A 21,154-nucleotide genomic window follows, 5' to 3' on the forward strand; every position below is an offset into this window, starting at 1 on the left:
CGTCGTCATCAAGTGATTTCCCGAATTTTACCATCCAAAGTGATCGTCGTCTCTTCTGGTTCCTTGGTCAACGTGAGGAAAGCTTGCCAAGCAAAGCCTCTTTTCCTTCATTCTCAGCTTGCGACTTTTGCTTTTCTTCTTGTCCTCCCCCAGTCAGTCCCCCATCCTTTACAGCCTCCACTAGTGGCGTCGCAGGTTTTGCGCTCAACAGGCAGCAGTTGACAGTTGAAAAGCACCTCTATTCGCTCAGCATTCTCCATTTCTTCATTCCCGAGGTTCACCCTGTCATATCTCTAAGCTTCCCTGCCATCTGTCTTGGAAGTCGAAAAGGTCTCCGCACCAGAAATAGCCCCGACAAATTATCGAGTGACTGGGCTTTGATCACATTCCACCTGCGCTCTTGGCGCATTCCCAATCACACCTCCCTTACCAGGAATACAAAGGGGTAGCTCATTCAAACGATCAATATCCGGAGATCCTGCCCTCACAATGTCCTATAATCGCTTAGGTTAGTCCATGGTTTGTTTTGTCCGAGTTACGCTGTTGTTATTGCAGGGCTGCGGGATCTGTCGCATCTCCGCATCCGCTGTCTTTCTGAAACATAGCCCCCGATAAAGTGACTTTGACGAGATTAGCCTCCATTGGCACTTGCGCAAGGTGTTGGGCGATCATTCTGCAATTGTTTCTGCCTGCCATTTCGTCTTTGTTTAAACACTGGTTATCGCACGCTCAACTCGGTAGCCACTCCAACTGACATTCGAGCTCCGTAGACCACTACGGGGAGGATGGCAATCGCTCTCCCACCATGAACCCTCATCATATGGACGATCGAACGGCGTCGCCAGGCCAGCCTTTGAACGCTTACCAGCTGTCGGATAATCCATACGTGCATGACCATTTGCAGATGCCTTCCAGCGACCGTCTAGCAGAGCAGCCAACCGTGAGAACACCACTCAGTCGAAGCGAATGTGACCGTTGAAGTTGACTCGTGATACTAGTATTCGGTAGAACGAATTCCCAATTCCTACGGTCATAATGAGGCCTACGAGCAACGTCATCCCGAGCAATATCCCGGCTACGATTATGCTGTGAACCCGGAAGCACATCACGACGCATACTATACTCAACCATACGAGCCGACAGTCACGCCGCAAGATGATTACGATATAGGCCAGTATCACGATCAACAGCAGCAGCCCTACCAAGATGATCGAGTTCCCATTTTACAACCTGATAACCCGTTCGGTCCAGACCCGTACAGTGATGAGTACCATGACGACCCTTCGGCGGTGCCCACTCCAAGTCCGGCGCCGATACGACGCTGGAAGACGGTCAAGGAAGTGCAACTCTTCCACGGTAACCTGGTCTTGGACTGTCCCATTGCGCCGAAGCTGCTCAGTCAGGTTCCTCACGCGGAACCCCCTGGTCGTGACGAATTCACTCATATGCGCTACTCGGCGGCAACCTGCGATCCCGCGGACTTTTACGAGGAGCGATTCACACTGCGCCAGAAACTGTTCGCGAAGCCTCGACACACTGAGCTTTTCATCGTCATTACCATGTACAACGAGGACGACTTCCTTTTCGCTCGAACATTGATCGGCGTGTTCAAGAACATTGAGTACATGTGCAATCGGACGCAGAGTAAAACCTGGGGCAAGGACGCATGGAAAAAGATTGTTGTTTGCGTCATCAGCGATGGCCGTGCCAAGATCAACCCGCGGACACGGGCTGTGCTGGCCGGACTCGGAGTGTACCAGGATGGTATCGCGAAGCAGCAGGTGAACGGCAAGGACGTGACGGCCCATATCTACGAATATACCACGCAGGTCGGTCTCGAGCTCAAAGGAACTCAGGTACACTTGAAAGGGCGCTCTGCCTGCCCAGTCCAGATGATTTTCTGCCTGAAGGAAAAGAATCAGAAGAAGATCAACTCGCATCGTTGGTTCTTCCAGGCCTTTGGCCGGGTATTGGACCCCAACATCTGCGTGCTTCTGGACGCAGGAACAAAGCCCGGGCGCGACTCGATCTATCAGCTATGGAAGGCTTTTGACGTCGAGCCCATGTGCGGAGGAGCTTGTGGTGAGATCAAAGTCATGTTGTCGCACGGCAAGAAATTGCTCAACCCGTTGGTGGCCGGGCAAAACTTCGAATACAAGCTCAGCAACATCCTGGATAAGCCTCTGGAATCAGCATTTGGGTTCATTTCTGTGCTGCCTGGTGCTTTTTCTGCGTACAGATACGTCGCGTTACAGAACGACAAGAACGGCCAAGGTCCACTGGAGCGCTACTTTCTGGGTGAAAAGATGCATGGGGCCAATGCCGGTATCTTCACAGCCAACATGTACCTGGCCGAGGATCGAATTCTGTGTTTCGAGATTGTGACAAAACGCAATTGCCGCTGGCTCCTGCAATATGTCAAGTCGTCAAATGGAGAGACCGATGTGCCTGATCGGATGGCGGAATTCATTCTACAGCGGCGCCGATGGCTGAACGGAAGTTTCTTTGCTGCCGTTTATGCGATCGCCCATTTCTACCAGATCTGGCGAAGCGACCACAGCTTCATGCGCAAGTTCATGTTGTTGATCGAGTTCATCTACCAGACGATCAACATGGTCTTCGCATGGTTCAATATTGTATGTGCCGTCTTCTTCCTGGCAGGGATGAGCCAATGCTAACGTGACTCGCAGGGCAACTTCTTCTTGGTCTTTCATATTCTCACGACCTACCTTGGTGACGATGATCTTCTCGGAACAGCGGGTAGAGTCCTGGGTGTGGTCTTTGAGTGGCTCTATCTTGCGACCTTGGTGACCTGCTTCGTTCTGTCCCTGGGCAACCGTCCCGGCGGCTCAAACAAGTTCTACATGACCATGGTCTACTTCTGGATTGGCATCATGATCTACTTGACCTTTGCAGCAATCTTTGTGACTGTCAAATCTATTCAGAAGGAAGTCTCCGAGGATTCATTTACCGTCGGGGACTTGTTCAGCAACAGCCAATTCTTCTCGATCTTTGTCTCCCTGGGGTCAACTTATGTCATGTGGTTCCTGGCTTCGCTTATCTTCTTCGACCCCTGGCACATGTTCACCTCCGTAAGTTCTCCTCTGGAAATTGGTTGTATGTGAATCTAACCCATATCAGTTTATCCAATACATGCTACTTACGCCCACGTACATTAACGTGCTCAACATCTACGCCTTCTGCAACACCCACGACATCACATGGGGTACCAAGGGAGACGACAAGGCCGAAAAACTGCCTTCGGCCAACACGAAACCCGGCGGGAAAGTCGATGTTGATATCCCGCAGGACGATGGAGATCTTAACGCGCAGTACGAGGCGGAATTGGCCAAGTTTGCACAGAAACCGCCCAAGGAAACCAAGACCATTTCGGAAGAGGAACGTCAAGCCGACTATTACAAAGGGTTCCGAAGCGCGGTCGTGCTCGCTTGGGTGTTTTGCAACTTTGCGCTGGGCGCTGTTGTGCTGAGCGCGGCTGGTCTGGACCGATTCAACAGCGACACCAGCGCAACGGATGATAAGAGGGCCACGATCTACATGGCTGTCGTGCTTTGGAGTGTGGCTGGTCTCTCGATATTCAAATTCATCGGGGCAATGTGGTTCCTGGTCGTTCGTATGGTATGTTCAAGGATTTTGACGTTTTGCATTCTGCTTCCAGGCGCTGACCCTTCGTACAGTTCCGAGGCGTTTGATCTGTATTTCTCTAGCCTTTCTTTCCCGTGTGATGCATGCACCCGGCTCTATGCTGACGTTTGGTCACGATACCACTGCGGGTTCAGTATGGTACTCTGGATGACGAAAGAGATGTTTTATGATATGGCGGTCAACGATGCTCTTGATGTTTTTGCTTGAATCTGCGTCGATGAAAGATAAATGCGATGTATGATGTAGATACCATTTTGTTTCGGAGGGCATATACAGGGCATCATACAATGTATAGTGTTGCGCTATGGGATGCTGTCATCATTATGAATGTATTGAACTTGAGATATCACAGTTAGAAAACCTTCCCTCCTGGATGCAGTCCTGACTCGATGATAGAGGTTTCAGGAAACGTCAGTGGTATTCTTAAGCTTGATAATATCAAAATGAGGGGACATTCATAACTGAGTGGCATCATTGGTCTAGTGGTAGAATTCGTCGTTGCCATCGACGAGGCCCGTGTTCGATTCACGGATGATGCAATTTCTTTTATTTTTGTCCGCCATTTCTTTCAACGGAACTTGATCTATCAACATCGCTTATTTCTGCCCTTCATCGATACGGAATCATGCTAATTCAACTCTGGTTCTTCGACTGCACACAGATCCCAATCCCGCCCAAGACAAGCGCCATCCCCAACCACGTCTCTTTCTCAATGACCTTGCGCTCAACATACCATTCCCCGAGGACGGTGAAGAGGAATGCACTCGAATTCGCCAATGGGACAGTTAACGACAATTCTATTGATGAAATATCAGCCTGGACAAGCAACTATTATGACCGATAGAGAGAGGAGAAGACATACCATGCTTCCCCACCAACAAAAAGAACCAAATACTCCCCGTCAGATTGATAATAAGCGGAATGGAATACGCCGGCGTGCGGAGGAGATTGACAACCGTCCAGAAGACCGTGCCGATCTTGGTCCTGAGCCATGAGGTAGACTTTGGTTTCATCCACGCCGGGACACGAGAGCTACCTCCTGCTGCTGCTGCTGCTGATCGCGCATTGGATGTAAGAGGTTGGTCCTCCTCTCCTGATTCCTCTTCGTCTTCGTCGTTTGTGGTGCCGGTCGCGGGGTGGCTCTGTTGCTGTAACTCCTGCTCTTCTGTGGTAGACTGTGTTGATTGTGCCTGTGGCGACGTCTGTGACTGTGATTGCTGGTGCGCTTCCTGCCGTGCGTTAAAGTCCGCTGCGGCGCGTCGGATGAATGGCGTGGTGAAGCCCCATGCTACTCCGACGAGGAGGAAGGAAAGGACGTAGTTGAAGACGGAGGGCTGGTCGGTCGCTACACTTGTGTCGGGGTCCATTTCCAACCTAGCTTTCTCTGTTGGAGATTTGAGTCGATGATGGGTCAGAAGTGTCAGCTGTCAGGGGTGTTGGATGGGATCGGGGATAAGATGACGAGTGGCCGAGATGCGCCGCTTTCGGGGAAATCTGATAAGATAAGGAGGATGGCCAGCCGATCTTTAAGCCATGGAAAGATGTCGTCCATCTACTCGTAAGCCCTGACCAAAGACGTCAGTGCTCATCGCAAATAACTAGAAACAGAAAGAATTGCATTTGGAGCTAATATCAGGTCATGATGGGAAGGGACCCATCTTCTCGATCGCACGATCATGGGCCATCTATTGGCCTAGAAATCGGCTGCGTGGAGCACATCGTATACCCAACAAATCAGACAAAAGACGCAACGCCATGTCCAGCCTCTACTACTCTGAGACCACTCGTCTTTCTTTTCTTGCCTCAATCAGGAAATTGGTCCTAGTGCCTGCACATTCGGCGGAGATATCGCGCAAAGCCGCGAAAACCTGCACTATTTCCGTTTTGGGAGTTTCCCGTCGGTCTTTTCGTTGAGACCGAATGGCCGAAGTCAATATACCGAGATCTGACACGAATAGCTTCGAGACGGGATGCGATGGTCTGAGGATAAAAGGGGAGGTTTCCCATCATGATGGGCCCATCGATTCACCACCAGTGTCTACTGACCGTTGGCTTCGCAGTACTCTTTCAAAATGGCGACTCAGCATGAACTGGTGGATGAGACAGAGTCTTCTGTGACTATGGCGCGAGCTTCCGGGGAAAGACAATTCGAGGAAGGAGAGAAGCATGCCAAGGCCTGTCCAGATGACGAGTTTCCCGAAGGAGGATGGAGAGCTTGGAGTGTAGCCATCGGCAATGCCGGTGTGATGTTCTGTACTCTTGGCCATGTGAATACTTGGGGGTAAGATCTGCTCTCCTTGGTATTTCCGAATGGGAGGCTGATATTCGGCAGTGTTTACCAAGCGTACTACGCGGTTAACCAGCTCCATGATCACTCTCCCTCGGCGATTGCCTGGATCGGGTCACTGCAGTCATTTTCCATCTTCGCTGCCGGACTGGTCGGAGGCCCGTTATTTGATCGGTATGGAGCAAAGGTATGTTGCGACTATCTCATGTCTAGGGGGGTAAACTTTGTCTCACGCACGCAGGTGATCATTCCCTCTGCGATAGTGTACCTGTTCAGTATCTTCATGACCAGCCTGTGCAAGGAATACTGGCAGTTCATGCTCGCCCAAGGAGTCCTGGGAGGACTCGCCAACGGATTCACCATGGCCCCATCCATGGCCGCAACACCGCAGTACTTCAAAGAAAAGCGAGGCGCCGCCATGGGCGTCGCCATCGCCGGCTCATCACTGGGAGGCGTCATCCTGCCTATCGCCGTCAACCGATTCCTCACACGCACCAACCTAGGCTTCGGCTGGTCCGTCCGCATCATCGCGTTCCTAATCATGGGCGTCCTACTCCCCTCCTGCCTAGCGATCAAGGCGCGTCTGCCCCCGCGGAAGAGCCACTTCCTCCTCCCGGTCGCCTTCAAGGAACCCGCCTACGCCCTGCTCGTCGCGTGCATGTTCTTCCTGTTCCTGAGCATGTTCCCGCTCCTCTTCCTCATCCCCAGCTACGCCCTCTCCCAGGGAATGAGCACCTCGCTCGCCTTCTACACCCAGTCCATCCTCAACGCCGCCTCGTTCCCCGGCCGCGTCGTCCCAGCCATCCTCTCCGACAAGCTCGGGAGGCAGAACGTCCTCGCCGCGGCGGGCATCAGCAGCGGGATCCTGGCGCTGTGCTGGCAGCGCGTGCAGGGCAACGCGGGGATCCTCGTCTTCGCTGCGGTGTACGGGTTCTGCTCCGGAGCGATCATCTCGGGGACGTCGGTAAGTCTGGCGTCGGTGCCCAAGGATCCGAAGAACATCGGCACGTATATGGGGATGGGGATGGGGGTGGGGTCTCTTGCGGCTTTGATCGGGCCGCCGATCAGCGGTGCCTTGGTGGATCGGTATCATGGGTTTTCTCAGATGGCTGATTTCTGTGGCGTCATTTGTCTGTTTGGTGGGGGGTTGGCGCTTGTCGTTAAGGTTGTGTCTGGGAATTCCCTGCTTTCGAAGTCGTAGTGGCAAGCCTAGAGGTGTATATTAGCCGATTCTCCGCTCATAGCTGATTTGGCATAGATTCCTGCTATTCCCAAGTACGGGGTATGGACCAGTATGAAGAAACTGCATTTATTTGCATTTGTCAGTATAGATGAAACCTGGATAATCCTCTGCAGCGAAAGAGACACTGAAAGCATTCTATAACCATCGACCGAACATCAATCAATCTTCTTCCCCCTCACACATACGATAACGGGAAGCGCAATACAGCTACACGCGATACAGAATACTACCCTCATCAGCAAGCCAATGACAAAAACTAGACAGGAAACTCACAAGGAACAGCCTGAAAGCTACTGAGAAAACTCGAGCGTATAGCCCTCTGCAAACCGGCAGGCAGCCCCCTCGAGTACCGGATCTCGTTGAGCACTTTGTGCACGATCTGATAGACCACAGGTCAGCTTGTGCCATGATCGATCGCATGACCACAGGGGGATATATACCCTTTCTTTCCCCGCAAACTCTGGCAATTTCCTCATCAGCTCGTTACTGAAACTACCCTGCAGCAATCCCGAAGCGAGCGCGACACCCAGAATGATCCCCAGCTGCGTACAGAGAAAGTACATGGTCACACACGTGGGCAGTCTACCCTCTGGTGCATTCGAGGAGATGGCGATGAACTGGCCGGTGAAGATCAAGCCCGCTGCGGTACCTGCGGGGAACATGTACAGGCCGTCGAGGACGCTGGATCCGTGACGCCATTGCAGGAGGATCAGCAGGTAGACGCTGATCGTGGCGCAGAGACCACCCAGAATGACGGGCTTGTATTGCTTGAGTCTGGCGAAATTAGCACGGGCTTCCTGATATGCAGACACGAGCAATGCATACCGCCTGATTGTGTACCCACTGGCTAATACCCCGAGTGGCATACCCAGGATGGTCGACACATGGAATAGCGAAGCGGCCACGTCACTCAGGCCGTGTGTGCGAACCATGTACGGCACGATATTCGATGCGATCTGGAAGTGTAGTCAGAATGGGCGTTCGGCGTTCGGCGTTCAGCTGGAGAGAGGTCACCTACCGCGAGACGCGCGGCGTAAACCAGGATCTGCACGGCGCAGTGCCGTCCCACAACCCCTCGCATGAGGCCAAGTGGAATAAGCGGTCGTTCTGCCCATGCATGCTCGACCCACAGGAAGAATGGAAGCGAGATACACGCGGTGATGACCGAGGGCATGAACCAGGGGGATCCGGTTTCGTCCGTCCCGAGGAGGTGAATAGCGAGCAGGAGGCTGATAATCGCCGCTGCGAATGCCAGGATGCCTGTCCAGTCAATATTGCGAATGCAGTCGGCTTTCGGCTCGGTTTGTCCTTTGGGATTCGCCGGCAGTCGATATGCCACACTGACTACGCACAGGCCCAAAAGGGGCAGGTGGCCGAGAAATGTCCTGGTGTTCCTCAGCTGGATATCCAGGGAAAGCAACAGGCAGCCTCACCATCTCCATCCGAGAGTATTGACCAGGAAACCTCCAAGCGGCGGTCCCAGGCTGCGGCCGATGTTGTTGATGGTCTCTGTCCAGCCCCGGAGGACGGCCACCTCGGATGAGGGCAGAAGATCTGCTGCTGGTCAACTACTGTCTGCTTGCAGGCTGCCTTGTATGGACTACCGGTGATAATCACGGAACAGAGGGACGTCATTCCAGCGCCTCCCAGGCCGGCGATGACCCGGCCTACTACCACTTGGCTGACAACTTGCCCGGTTCCGCTGGATACGTGAGGTCAGGGACATATCATGCAGACTCGAGAGTAGCTTACCATATGAGAGACCCAATCCCAAAGAAGAAGTAAGAAGTGAAGAGGAGAATCTTGCGGCTGTAGATGTCACATAGCAGACCATACTGTCCATCACAATTGCATCGTGTCAGTATGGTTACCTCTAGCCTGGTTCATCTCGTTCTAGCAAAGCAAGACTCACCACAGGCAAGGCAATACAAAAACCGAGATTGTACCCCGTCAGCAGCCAAGAGCCCATAGACAAACTATGGAACTGCGATGAGATTGTCCCATAAGTGGAGACTAGGATAGTCTGGTCTACCGCGTCGATAAATTCTCCTGCTCTGATATCAGTCCTGGTCTCAACCGTCACGGAATGCTATGCTATGATTCTACCGAGCCAGACTGCACCGACTAGTGGGAGGAGTTGTCGTAGATTTCCATGCGGATGAAGGTCTTTCTCCTCTTCAATTTCCAAGGAGGATCTGATAAAGGGCTCGCTTTCGGGGTCGCTCATGATCCAGCGCCGGTTGTCGGGTATCGATAGGTTGAGGTAGTCTGAACTGAAATGAAGTTGCACAAGTCATACCCATGACTGCTGCTATCACTGATCAGGGTGGAGTGCAGTAGGAACAGGCCCTGCAAGGCATGTGGATCGTGACCCTTGCATACCTTCGTGGAATGTGAGCTCACATTCTATCGTCGAATAAGTAGAACGACAGAAGTCCATATTAAATGCTCGTCTTCTACCGATACAGCTTGGAAAACTCTCCGCCCTCCGGAGGCTGCAGCCAGTTCCTCTCATCATAGTCCCATCCGTCCGCACCCTCGATGACATGGAAGGTATACGCAAACCGGCTGCGCGGGCTGGTATTCTTCTCGCTCTTATGCAGCACATTCCCATGAATCAGCACCAATGACCCGGCCTTGATATCCAGAATCTCCAAATCCTCATCCTTGACCTCCTGACCCTGGTCCTGGCCCTGACCGTCACCCTCCGACCCTCTCGGCACCTCCGGCCCATCATTCTCCACAAACTCCGTCCCAACAGCCTTCCCATCCTCTCCGATCCTCCTCACAAACCGCCGCTTGATCCTTTGCCGATGCGAGCCCCTCCACATCCCCAGCGTCGCATTCCCAGGCCCCGCATCCTGCAGCGCAAACCACCACCCCACCGCCGACGGCGGCCTCGTATACAGAAACTCCGAGTCCCGATGCGGAGGCACCGCGCCCCCGATCCCGGGCTGCTTGCAGATCACCATACTCTGCAGCACGCGCGGGTCCACGAAACCCAGGGACTTGGCGATGGCGGCATTGCGCGCGCTCAGGGAAACTTTCTCGAAGGGCGGGGAGAGCGAGTGCAGCGCGTGTCCGATCTTGTTGATTGCTTGCTGTTTGGGCTTGAGGAGGGCGGGTTTGCCTGTTGCGGGGTCGGGGGTGGAGGAGAAGGCGTCCGGTTCGAAGAAGAAGCGGATCTTGTCGCCGGAGTCCAGGAAGTAGTCGTCGCCGACGTGGGGGTCGTTTTTGTTGCTTTCGTCGTCGCCGGTGGTGAACTTGGTGAGGGGGTGGGATTCCAAAGGGAAGTTGTCTAGGAGTGTGTTGGTCTCGGTCAGAAGTGAGGTGATTTCCTCTGGGGTGAGGAAGTCGGGGATGACGAGGTAGCCGTTTTCATGGAAGAAGGCGAGTTGAGAGGGATTGAGGCCTTCCATGGTTTAGATGTAGAGATTGATTGTGGTTATATGAGAGAGAGAGTAGAAGTGGGATGGTTGAGGGGAAAAAGTGCGGGGGGAAATGATACTTCAATAGTCAGTTTGATATGCCGGAGTGATCAATTATCACCTGTTGATGTTGACACAGAAGAGAAAGATAGAAAGATAGAATATGAATCACTATCATTATTTACTTCATAAACACTGTCATATGTCACCTTAGTCTCTTTATAAATTATAATAGTGTGATCCCGTCGGCATCTCGGTCGGCGATCGCTGGCCGACGAATATGTATTAAGGGAGAAGAAAAATCACCAGTCTTCCCAAGTAGACGTCTTAGTCCCTTAATCTGGCGTCAAAAAAATAGACATCATCATGTTCAGGAATACGTAACCAGCAACGTCTTCCCAGAATCGAAGAGGCGGCAAGGAAGTCCATTGAGCGTGGGGTTATCGCGTCTTGGAAAAGATCCACGGGGAGTGAGGGCGTTTCCAGCTTGCTCTTCTTTGCATACATCTACCTCCTCTGGCTGAAGAGATCAAAGAGTCGGATAGGTGGCCTGGCCTGGCCGATGATCAATCGAAGTCTTCATCTCGTTCTCATACTGTTCTAGATCTCAGACTCTCGTCCAGGCCAGTTCTCATCCTAATCGGATTAGCTTTGTTGCTTCAGGCAAGGCGCCCCAACAAGCTGTCGACACTGTAACCACGCGGTCGACAGCTCTTCTAGCAATCGAACTTTCAAGTTCTCCCATTCTCCCATTCTCCCTCTTAACTCCACGCGCATTCCATCTCCCGCATCTAAATTGGTCGCCTTGTACCTTGTTAGTTAACCTCAACCATGGCACCACCTTTCTTCAGTCAATGCTTTTCTTTGCCATATTGCCGCCCGTTCGTCTCTTCGATATGCCTAGTACGCAAGAAAAGCAACTCACTCAGTCTGCGGACTCTGGGCCACAGGTACATATCCTTTGCTCAGTCCCCGGTTTTGCGGTGCCCTATCCAGATAGCGTCAATGAAAAGGTTAACCCCAGCAACACTATCTTTAACTGGGGCGGCGTGAAGATAGCGAAGATATCTCCTGAAGTTGCCGTCAAATTCGGATCCCACATCACACTCAGTGAGGCGAAAAGCATGATATTCGTCAAACAAAACACGGAAACTATACCGGTACCAAAAGTGTTTGCTTGCTACTCTTACGGTCCAATTCAACGAGATATTGAGGACCATGGTAGTCTATTCGATACTTACATATTCATGAGCTTTGTGGAGGGTCAGAGCCTGGATAAGGCCTGGGAAACTTATGACAGAGCCACGAAAAATCAGGTTACCAACCAGCTGAAAGGGTACCTCCGCGAACTTCACCAGATTAATCACAGCAACTTCATAGGCTCTGTTGATCTTGGCCCTGTCACAGATCCTATCTTAGAGAGTCATCGCACCAAAGGTGGGTGTGTCTTACAATACATTATACACGGATGCTAAAGCACATAAGGACCATTTAATTCTGAAGAAGCATTCAACAACGCAATCATCAATGCATATCAATCAAAGGCACCAAAACGTCAAATTAGGAACTTCTTGGCTGGTATGCTCTCCCAGAAAAGACATCAGATCGTGTTCACCCATGGAGACCTACGTCTCCAGAATATCATGGTCAAGGATGGATACGTCAGTGGGACTGGGAGTTTAGCAGCTGGTATCCCGAATACTGGGAATTCTCAAAAGCTCTCTACGTTTGGAAGTGGCAAAACGAATGGACAATAGTCTCTCCTTGTAGCAGGTCAATGCGAATGTCTCAAAGCTGATCAGGATAGTATAATATAACTGACCTGTTCCTTGGTTCAGATCCCACAAACTTGCATGTCGCATAATGCTATTTTATTTCTTTTTCCAGCGTATTATAAGGATGCCTGATGCTGGAAATTTTTAAGGCGTACTCTCTAGGTTCTTACAGATCCACTCATCCTCTTGCAGCTCCTTAGCAGAGCTACGCTTGGCCGGCTCCCACTGTAACATCTTGTATATTAGGCGTAAGAAACGGGCCTTATCCTGTCCCTCAAGAGTTGTTTCCCTCTGCTCAAGCGGAATCCGATCTTTTAACAGAAATTGGGCGCGGAAGTCACCTATAGGGGTCATACATAGTGAGCGGATATCGGGATTCCCCACAGAACATGGATATTGGCTTACCGTCATCAGTAAAGAACTTATGGCGGAGCTTCCCTTGGGCAAGAAGACTCGGCGGAGGAGGCCCAAGCAGCCCTATAATCTCAGCGAGATGGGCTCGACTTCGATAAGCCTGAAATTCTGGGTCACAGCCAGTGAACAAGGACCCACCCTCAAAAATGTTCCAGATCTGCAAAGCAAGGTCTCAGAATATTACAACCAGTACTATCTGCCTTTTTGTCTTACCATACATCCCACATTCCATATATCAACGCTATATGTCCATGGGACCTCCAGGATTACCTCCGGCGCGCGATATATATTGGGCTGGATATCTTCTAAGTGCTCTATGCCACCGGGCATAGCCGAGCCAAAGTCACATAGGACCGGGGCGCCCCAGTCTCGGGGCATTCTGAGCTCCCGGGACACGTAGATGGTTCTCCCATCTAGCTCTTTTCTCGGGCAAGGGTTCTGAAGCTCATTCTCCATAAAGTCACGGAAGACCGAATCATCGGCGATGCCGAACATGATATTGTCGGCCTTGATGTCTGATAGATTTCATGCGTAAGTAAATAATGGAAGAAAGAAGGGCAAGTATATACCAGCATGGATAATCTGGCATTCCGTATGCAGGTAGTCCAGCGCCAAAAACAGGCGCTTCAGCACAAATGCCAGGACTGGCGCAGGTAGCCTCCGCGCCGGGTTGCGGTGCAGAAAGGTCAGTACACTTTCCCACAATGGAGGATGCACAAGGCATCGATGTTTGTCCTCGGGCCATTCAACTCAACATCAAAAGAGTCAAGTAACGACCTAACAGCATTGCGACCGGGATGGTTTTCCGAACCCCTCTTGATGCGTTTATACATCTGGAGCTCATCATCCAATTGCTGTCCCATAGATGCAGACTTGATGAAGATCTTGAGGGTAACGTAACCACGGTAGCTATGATAGTACGTGAGCAGTTAATTTCATGGGTGGCATGGGGTCCTTACTTCATGTCCCGCGCAAGCCACACAGTGGAACTCGCCCCAAAACCCAGTTTTCCTACAATCTGATACCGGTCCTGGAGGATTTCTCCTATTCGAACAGGATAATACCGGGAAGCGATATAATCTGGCAAGGTTTCTTCTTCAATTTTCTGACTTGCTGGTATCCGGGCGAAGTTTGGATCAGAGAAGTTAAGGGGCTTCCATGTCCGTCCCAGCCGGGGTAAGGAGCGTAGTAGCGACGGCAGCATTTTCGAAAGTAATGCTTCCAAAGCCTCCGATGGGAGAGAGCCGAACAAATGCGATCGACGTGTGTCGATAATGATGATGCGGATGGTGAGAATACAAAAGACACTGGTTGCTGGACCAAAAGGGCGCGACGTCGCGCCGAATGAATGGGGAAAATATAGATACTAAATAGTATATATCCTTATTTTTAGGCTATATAAATAGATGTGTTGAGGGTAATCACTTATAAGAATATGGCCTTAAATTCATTAAGGCCTTTAAGGATACAGAAACTTTTGGGGCCGACTGTACCAGATCCAGCCCAGGGCCTAGCATAGCCTCGACATATAAACCCCCGCGGCTCCTCTGCAACCAGAGATAGGTCATGACGGAAGCCAGAAGGAAAAGGCAAAAGCCTTGTAGAGACTGGGTCGTATTTAGACGTGATGATGCCGATCTAATCTCGAATATTTAGAGTGAGTGACATGATAATCGCAAATAAGAAGAGCCAAGGTTTCTCTATCCAACATTCCAACATACCTTTTTGGAGTCCCCTGCCAGAAAGACCTGTTTGCTCACAGGCGAATTAATGGTCGATTCCCGCCGCACAGTCCCGATGGCAGGTTCATGAGAGCCTCTGCCGACTGGGACAAATAATCTGATTCCTTCAAGAGGTCGTGAAGCGGAGCAGCAATTCTGGCGACGGCGATGGTACGTTGCGAGTCCAAAGAATTGGCGGACTTTATGAACATTTGTCGGTTTCGGCCAACCCTTGATGGCCTCGATCATTGCAGGTATTGGTAGGACAAATCCATTGCCGACGATGTGACCGCAGATTCTAACTCTCTCTGGGCGAACGTGCACTTAGAGAGGCAGTTGCTCTTAGAGAGAGTAATCAGGGTCGTCCTCCTGCTTATCCAGTGGCTGAATAACCTTCACAGCTCAGATGCACGCAGTATACTCCATCGCCTCATGCAATAATTCACAGTAGAAATCCATATCCAGCTTCAGGCCGTCGTAGCTTCTCTGGCAGCATTGAAGCCTTATGTCCCTGGCAAGCAATAAGAAAGAGCCCTCCTTTCAGTAGGCTGCTTGGAACAATGTGTTTAGATTAAAGGTGTGTTCCATAAGAATTACAGTGGAAGGTGACAGATATAAGTTAAGCTAATGCCCACTGTAGTTGTATGTTGTGAACATGACTTCTGTTAGTAAGGTCCTATAAACAGCCCCGAGGTTTCAGCCAGAGCTCCTTCCTCACCAGAGCCAGTCCATTATCATCTGTTAACACTGAATAGAAAGATAGAAAGATAGAAAGATAGAATATGAATCAATATCATTGTTTACTTTGTAAGCGACATTATATATGTCAAACACTCCCACACCCTCTGAATCCAGCCTTTCTCATAATATTTCTGCATGCCCACAGGAGCACTATTCAATAACATATCTCCTTTGTCTGAGATCTTGCTAAGCGTTCCACCTGTATAGTAAGTGTTATTTTATCCTCCTTGATATTTCCTAAGACAATAAGTTGCACCTGCCTGTCACTATATAGTAACCATCATTGTATGTCCCCGATGAGGTCGCTGTAACCAATTGCTCGACACCTGTCGAGAAGAAAAGCTGTGGCGCCATGATCAGCTTTCGATGTTCCGTTGTCATATGTTTCAGGGTTGCCTCGATAATAATAGTGCGAAGTCCCAAACTTCTCTCCGTATCCATTTCTAGTAAAAAGGGACACAGCCTCGTTTGATTGAACATTCGCCGGGTGGAGGGGTTACTGTCTCTTCTTGACTCTCGATTCAATAATGAAGACAATATCAGTCTTGTAAAGTGATCTATCACTGACTCTGCAACCGATATCGCGAGCCTGTTGAAGCAGTGTGCCAATCTGCATAGTATATGCTTGGTATACCCTGCCTGGCATAGTATGAACCACCAGCCGTGCCATCGTCATTTTACCAGACGTCGGGGTTCCACGGTACATGCGCTGATGGCTAAGAGTATTTCAGCATCTTTCTTTCTTAAGATCTTAAAAGACTTGGAATATCCCACCTTCATCACAGCTGTAGGAAAGTCTCGGTTCGCAAATACAGCTCCATCAGGCATCTTTTTTAGTGACCATTTCTTGACACTACCAATCAGGCTTCAAGTCGTGAGGCAGGCCTAGGTTACCAAGTGGAATGCCGTCCCCCTCGGCAGGGAACCGGCGAGAAGAGCATAGACGAAGATCAGTGATGAGCTATGAAAGGAAAAGAGACGGACACTCGAAGTACGAAAGCGAATAGAGGCGGTTCTGCAAGTCATTTTGGAGGAAATTCTCGAGACTGTATGGACAAAATGGTCACCAAGAGCGCCTTAGCCCTTTCGAAAGAGCCCTCCTTTCAGTCGGCTGCTTGGAACAATGTGTTCAGATTGAGGGTGGGTCCCATGAGAATCATATAGGAAGATGGCAGATATAAATTGAGCCAATGCCATGTCCACTGCAGTTGTATGTTGTGAACATAACCTCTGCTGGCGAGGTCCCGCGAACGGCCCTGAGATTTCGGCCAGAGCTGCTTCCTCACCAGAGCCAGTCCATCTTAGAAGGAACCGAATTGTCAGACATTGCTAAGGAAAACGCCTGGCCCGCTGGCCCCGATATTGGAAGCAGTCTCTTGCTGACAGAGCTCACGGTCCAGGTGTTATTGCATTCCACCCACCGGCAGTTTCGGCCTGGCTGACAGTGCCATCAGCAGGAAATTCGGACTGCAAGAAAATTTTAGGCTCGCTGGTGGTGTTGCCATCATTTGGTTCAACGGCATTAACGGTTTCCTGCCGAGCAGTGTCATTGCCGGAGGCTGTCCACTCATTGCTGTTCCCCAGTTCATCATTCGCGGTCGACTGCTGCTGGACGCCGTCATCACCGGAGGTCGCTAATGCTATGCTCTTGGAAGAGGATCCAAGTCAGCTGTCGCTCTTGTTGGCCGCGTCGATGAACGTGGCCCACGCCCTGCAACAAAGTGTTCCTGTTCTGGGGCGGTTCCATGAGAACCACCCGACTAGTCGCGTAGAACGGCCAGGTTTCAATGTGTCATGACATCTTTTGCAGTACCAACGATACCATAAGACGTAACGCCTGTGGCGAAACCGCCTTCAAAACCGTCAAACGACAAGACTGAGGATGAATCCGACGGTGGATTTCCAGGTGTCCCAACAGAAAGCAGAGCGCTGCAGCCTTTGAAAACCACAGCCAGAGCCGTGGTTCTGGGTATATCTTCTGAACATCAGGTAAAGGTCAGAAGGGCAGTACAAGGAGAGCCTTCAACTGAGAGTATCCCTGAGAAGCGCATGTGGAAGTTCTGATTGATGGAACAGATCGGCGCTCTAGGAGGCTGAGAAGGGGATTCATCTCAATGAGGCAACTCGGAAGAATCAGTTCTGGTTCATTCACAATCGAATCCTTGACTGAGGTGAATGTCCATGCCGTCTCGATGAGTACATCTGAGCAGCATTCACCATCCTCAGAATAGACAAGACGCTGATTCAATTACGTTGAGGGAGGAGGACTGGGCCGTAACTTGCGTCCTTACAATCCATTCACTATGGCGCTCAAGCTGGTCCGGACACAGAACGTGGCAGGAGAACTGTCCCTCGACTTAACTATCTTTTAGTAGATCATGTTAGCTAGGTATAGGGATATCATTTCATCTGGGTATATACAACAGACGATGCGCATGCATAGGCCATCATGCCTCTGCCAAAACCTCCATGAACCCTCTCGCGGCTTCTTGGAATCAATTTTTACAAATCGGCGCCGTTGTAGGAGGATCAATATGCATTTTCGGCAATGGCCCAGGCACACGCTCTACCTTGACCAGAACAGGAATGATAGCACCCGTCCCTAGCGCAAACTTCCGGTGCTCTGTGACCTGCAAGATACTAGTAATGGCGCCGGAATGCGCCGTCAAAGAGATAAAGGTGTTCTTGTCATGAGTGAAGATGTCCTGGAGTAAGTCGCGAAGGCGAGCGTCACGCGCGGTGTCGGACTCCCGTAGCTTTGAATCATACAGGGGGTCTTCCTCTGCGAAGCCATCTTCAATTATGTACTCGGGGTACTCGGCTAGTATGGCCGTTTTCGACGACCGACTGTCGCAGGTGTGAAGGCCGATCGTTTCTCGGAGGAGCTGCCGATGTCAGTTATCAAGATTTATGAAAGATGATACCGACGTACCTCTTTGACGACCGGGCGGAAAGGCTCTGTATGCGGCATCTTCAGGCCTCGGAACGTGATACTGGCGGTAGCCAAGCATCGATTCAACGGACTCACGTAGTATGATTGAGGGAATGGAATTTTGTTGTCGAGCTGCGTCTCCCAAGCCCGGTGCGCGGTTTCCGCCTGAGCTATGCCCACAGGAGTAAGACGGGCGTCCACCCATGTCCCGTTCTCGTCGCCGTCGAGAAGGGACCAATAGCACTAGAACAGTCAGCGAGTCCGTACGAGCAGCCTTAGGTAGAGGGACGTCAGCGGAAATACTTACATCCCATGCTTCTGTCCCATAGTGCCTCTCGGCGACATTGTGGTATCCCTCTCCATGCCGGCCAAGATAGAGCAGTCTGTAGCTTGTCTTAGGGCCACTCTCTGCATTGAGCTTGTTGATCAGGTACTCAAAGCGCTCCCATTGCGTCCTGCGGCCGTCCGGATCAAACTCGGCGTCCGAGTCATAGCTTCGAGATATTAAGCCAAAGTTTGATGCGACCTGGCCATCATCAGCTAGGTCGTAGATGATGCTTTAAGCTCAATAGCAGCTCACATAATCGAAAGTGTCCGGATCAGTCGTCGGCTCATCTTGCAAGAAATACCCCGTCACAGTGCTTAATCTCAAATGCGACTTGGATGTATTCGATTCAGCCATCATCATCAGGCCAGCTACAATGACCGTGATCACGAGCAGTAATGGTCTAGATGGAGTCAGTAGGAGGTTGACTTTCTATTTTAAAAGGCGTCGAGGTGGGAGCACGTACATAATGACAGTTACTTGAAAGAACCGTTGGAAGCCAAGTCCCGGAGGAGGGTTCGAATGAGGCCTTGCACTTTCATGTAGAGGCTGATACTCTAGCTCATTGCCCTGCCGCGGTGGGCGAGCTCTGGGGGAACGCAGGGGGACCATTTCCAAGTGCAAGTGCGCTTCATTGGCCGCCGACTTTGCTTCGTGTGGGGCAATCAATCGCCAGCCAGACTGGACCAGGTCAAATATATTCATTCGTTCATCAAAATCATAACGTATGAGAAAGATTGGAAGTAAGTAATTGCCTAGTGTAGGTGGTTGACAATAATCAATTGGACCCATGGACAAGGGCGCATACACGTGTCCATAGGTATTCAGGTGAGATGGAAGACGTCACAACCTAGGGCACTTTCTAAAGGTACCCGACTTAGTAACAACAAGAAAACCAATGCGTCCAGTAATGTATATTTCGGTATTGTACATGGTGAGCCCACTTTCAGCTCAATTCTTTAGACCACAAACGGTGCTGGCGAGCCATTGACTTCGCATCACCAAAGATCCGATAGATGTGGAAGAGGAAACGCTGAAACAGCCGCTCGACGGAGAGTGCTTTCAGAGATCTAGAAAAACTACAAGGAAACAAAGAACGCCGATAACAACCCATCAAATCGCCTGGTCATGGCTATAAAACAACGAAGCGAACGAGTCGATCACCAGCTATAGTACTGGTTTTGAGCGGTGATCTTCCGGTCCGGAAGCTGGGTCCAGAGTTGGGCTTTCCGCTTGCGCAGTGCCTCGGCCTCACGGTCCTGCCACTCCCTGATCCGGGTATTCTCTTCCTTGAGCAAGACAGTCAGGGAAGTGTAAGGGGGACGCAGCCGATTGATCTGGCCCCGAGCGCGATGGTCGTAGTCGACCCCGTATGGACCTCGGTTGACCCAAGCCTGGGAAATGTAGATTGATGTAGGGTTGGTGATCTTCTTCCGCTCACCAGATTTGAGAGTGATGGTGATGGGCTTCTGTTCTGTGACGCCGCCCAGACCCATACCGGACCGGACAATGGCAACGTTCTTCGCGTGCTCCAGGTGTTCAAGAACGTCCTTGGCGGCCTTCTTCTTGCTGAATCGCATCTGTAACATAGCCTCGTCGATATTCTTTCCCGCGATCTGACGCGCAAGGGGTCCCAGCTTCTTGACGGACGTCTTGAACCAATGGGACTTGGACAGTGACTCGCGCTCCGTCCGCATGATCTGCTCAGTCTTCGTTAGACGACCCCGACGACGGACTTCCCGAACAACCATCTTGCGCTCCCAGCGCATTCTCGCCTTCGGACGAGGATCGAGCACGGCCGCCATGTTGACACGGTTTCGGTTTTCCACTTCAAAGTTGGCTTCCTGCTCGCCTTCGGCCGCTTCGGTGGCTTGCTTGCGTGCTGCCGGTGTCCGACCGGATGCAATAAGCTTGGGGTTTGCTTCGTCTTCCGCGAAAATCGAGTCTGCGCTCAATGAACCTTCACGCTTGGGAGGGGCTGTTGCTCTGCGGGTGATTTTCGGCTTTGCGGTCTCGGACCTGCCGCCGAAGAAGAAATTTTTGATGGAGGACAAGGCAGACGATTTGGATTGCTCCTCCGGTTTGTCGTTAGGCCCATTGCTGCCATCATCCTGAGCACGGCGAGGGAAGGAATAGGTCAGGGTGCGTCGAGGGACAAAAGTGACGCCTGTCCGGGCTAAACAAATGGTCCAGAGTCAGAAGAATATTACAGGCGACGAACAAGGCAATTGGGAAGAGAATGACTTACCTGACCGGAGCAGTTGCCCGTAGGGATATACAGCACCCATTGTGGCCATGACAAGCGAGCGTTAACAATCCCTCGGAGCTGGTCGAATCTGGATATTCGGAACTGGAAGGGAAAATTGCATCGGAGAGTCGAGAGCACATGATCCGCGCTTCTTGGCTGCGGAGTGGGTCGACATGGTCTACCGTATACTGTGGCTAAGGCCTTGATCAAGCCACATGTTTCTCTGCCTGAGGCTTGACGACGGAGGCAGGGATCTTTTAGCTCTCAGACGGCCCTAAACCCCTTGCAAGTTCGGCAACTCCCCTTGCGACTTGCTGGCAGCTAATCCAGGCTACTAGACTAGTACCTTGCTAAGTATCTAAGCGCTTTGGTAA

General features: G+C 51.2%; 7 protein-coding genes across 7 annotated transcripts; 2 read left to right on the forward strand and 5 right to left on the reverse strand.

Annotated features, from left to right (window-relative positions):
• Positions 1 to 805: 805 nt before the first annotated feature.
• Positions 806 to 3,713, forward strand: chsA (chitin synthase class I; the record flags this gene model as incomplete). The annotated part of the gene is made up of 5 exons (XM_026759930.1): positions 806 to 940; positions 999 to 2,636; positions 2,691 to 3,092; positions 3,142 to 3,639; positions 3,699 to 3,713. 5 exons carry the CDS (start codon positions 806 to 808, stop codon positions 3,711 to 3,713), a joined length of 2,688 nt encoding a protein of 895 aa, XP_026613697.1.
• A 586-nt stretch (positions 3,714 to 4,299) lies between these two features.
• CDV56_106528 (uncharacterized protein) lies at positions 4,300 to 5,033 on the reverse strand (the record flags this gene model as incomplete). The annotated part of the gene is made up of 2 exons (XM_026760147.1): positions 4,300 to 4,463; positions 4,529 to 5,033. The coding sequence occupies 2 exons, from the start codon at positions 5,031 to 5,033 to the stop codon at positions 4,300 to 4,302; spliced, it is 669 nt and encodes a 222-aa protein (XP_026613698.1).
• A 705-nt stretch (positions 5,034 to 5,738) lies between these two features.
• Positions 5,739 to 7,154, forward strand: CDV56_106617 (MCT family MFS transporter; the record flags this gene model as incomplete). Its single annotated transcript, XM_026760236.1, has 3 exons — positions 5,739 to 5,947; positions 5,999 to 6,140; positions 6,195 to 7,154. 3 exons carry the CDS (start codon positions 5,739 to 5,741, stop codon positions 7,152 to 7,154), a joined length of 1,311 nt encoding a protein of 436 aa, XP_026613699.1.
• Positions 7,155 to 7,452: 298 nt separating this feature from the next.
• Positions 7,453 to 10,615, reverse strand: CDV56_106710 (phytanoyl-CoA dioxygenase family protein; the record flags this gene model as incomplete). The annotated part of the gene is made up of 10 exons (XM_026760329.1): positions 7,453 to 7,575; positions 7,637 to 7,970; positions 8,022 to 8,152; positions 8,215 to 8,581; positions 8,630 to 8,750; positions 8,801 to 8,898; positions 8,949 to 9,031; positions 9,109 to 9,245; positions 9,303 to 9,469; positions 9,663 to 10,615. The coding sequence occupies 10 exons, from the start codon at positions 10,613 to 10,615 to the stop codon at positions 7,453 to 7,455; spliced, it is 2,514 nt and encodes an 837-aa protein (XP_026613700.1).
• Positions 10,616 to 12,543: 1,928 nt separating this feature from the next.
• CDV56_106989 (uncharacterized protein) lies at positions 12,544 to 14,017 on the reverse strand (the record flags this gene model as incomplete). The annotated part of the gene is made up of 6 exons (XM_026760608.1): positions 12,544 to 12,740; positions 12,805 to 12,970; positions 13,027 to 13,328; positions 13,383 to 13,457; positions 13,517 to 13,722; positions 13,773 to 14,017. 6 exons carry the CDS (start codon positions 14,015 to 14,017, stop codon positions 12,544 to 12,546), a joined length of 1,191 nt encoding a protein of 396 aa, XP_026613701.1.
• A 2,647-nt stretch (positions 14,018 to 16,664) lies between these two features.
• CDV56_107185 (phosphoglycerate mutase family protein) lies at positions 16,665 to 19,144 on the reverse strand (the record flags this gene model as incomplete). The annotated part of the gene is made up of 6 exons (XM_026760804.1): positions 16,665 to 16,922; positions 17,846 to 18,160; positions 18,208 to 18,450; positions 18,515 to 18,733; positions 18,788 to 18,935; positions 18,999 to 19,144. 6 exons carry the CDS (start codon positions 19,142 to 19,144, stop codon positions 16,665 to 16,667), a joined length of 1,329 nt encoding a protein of 442 aa, XP_026613702.1.
• A 548-nt stretch (positions 19,145 to 19,692) lies between these two features.
• On the reverse strand, positions 19,693 to 20,820 carry CDV56_107327 (mitochondrial 54S ribosomal protein uL22m; the record flags this gene model as incomplete). Its single annotated transcript, XM_026760946.1, has 2 exons — positions 19,693 to 20,708; positions 20,781 to 20,820. 2 exons carry the CDS (start codon positions 20,818 to 20,820, stop codon positions 19,693 to 19,695), a joined length of 1,056 nt encoding a protein of 351 aa, XP_026613703.1.
• Between the last annotated feature and the right edge of the window lie 334 nt (positions 20,821 to 21,154).

This window comes from Aspergillus thermomutatus (assembly GCF_002237265.1).
Source record: "Aspergillus thermomutatus strain HMR AF 39 chromosome Unknown NODE_119, whole genome shotgun sequence".
In the NCBI taxonomy this organism is placed as follows: Eukaryota; Fungi; Ascomycota; class Eurotiomycetes; order Eurotiales; family Aspergillaceae; genus Aspergillus; species Aspergillus thermomutatus.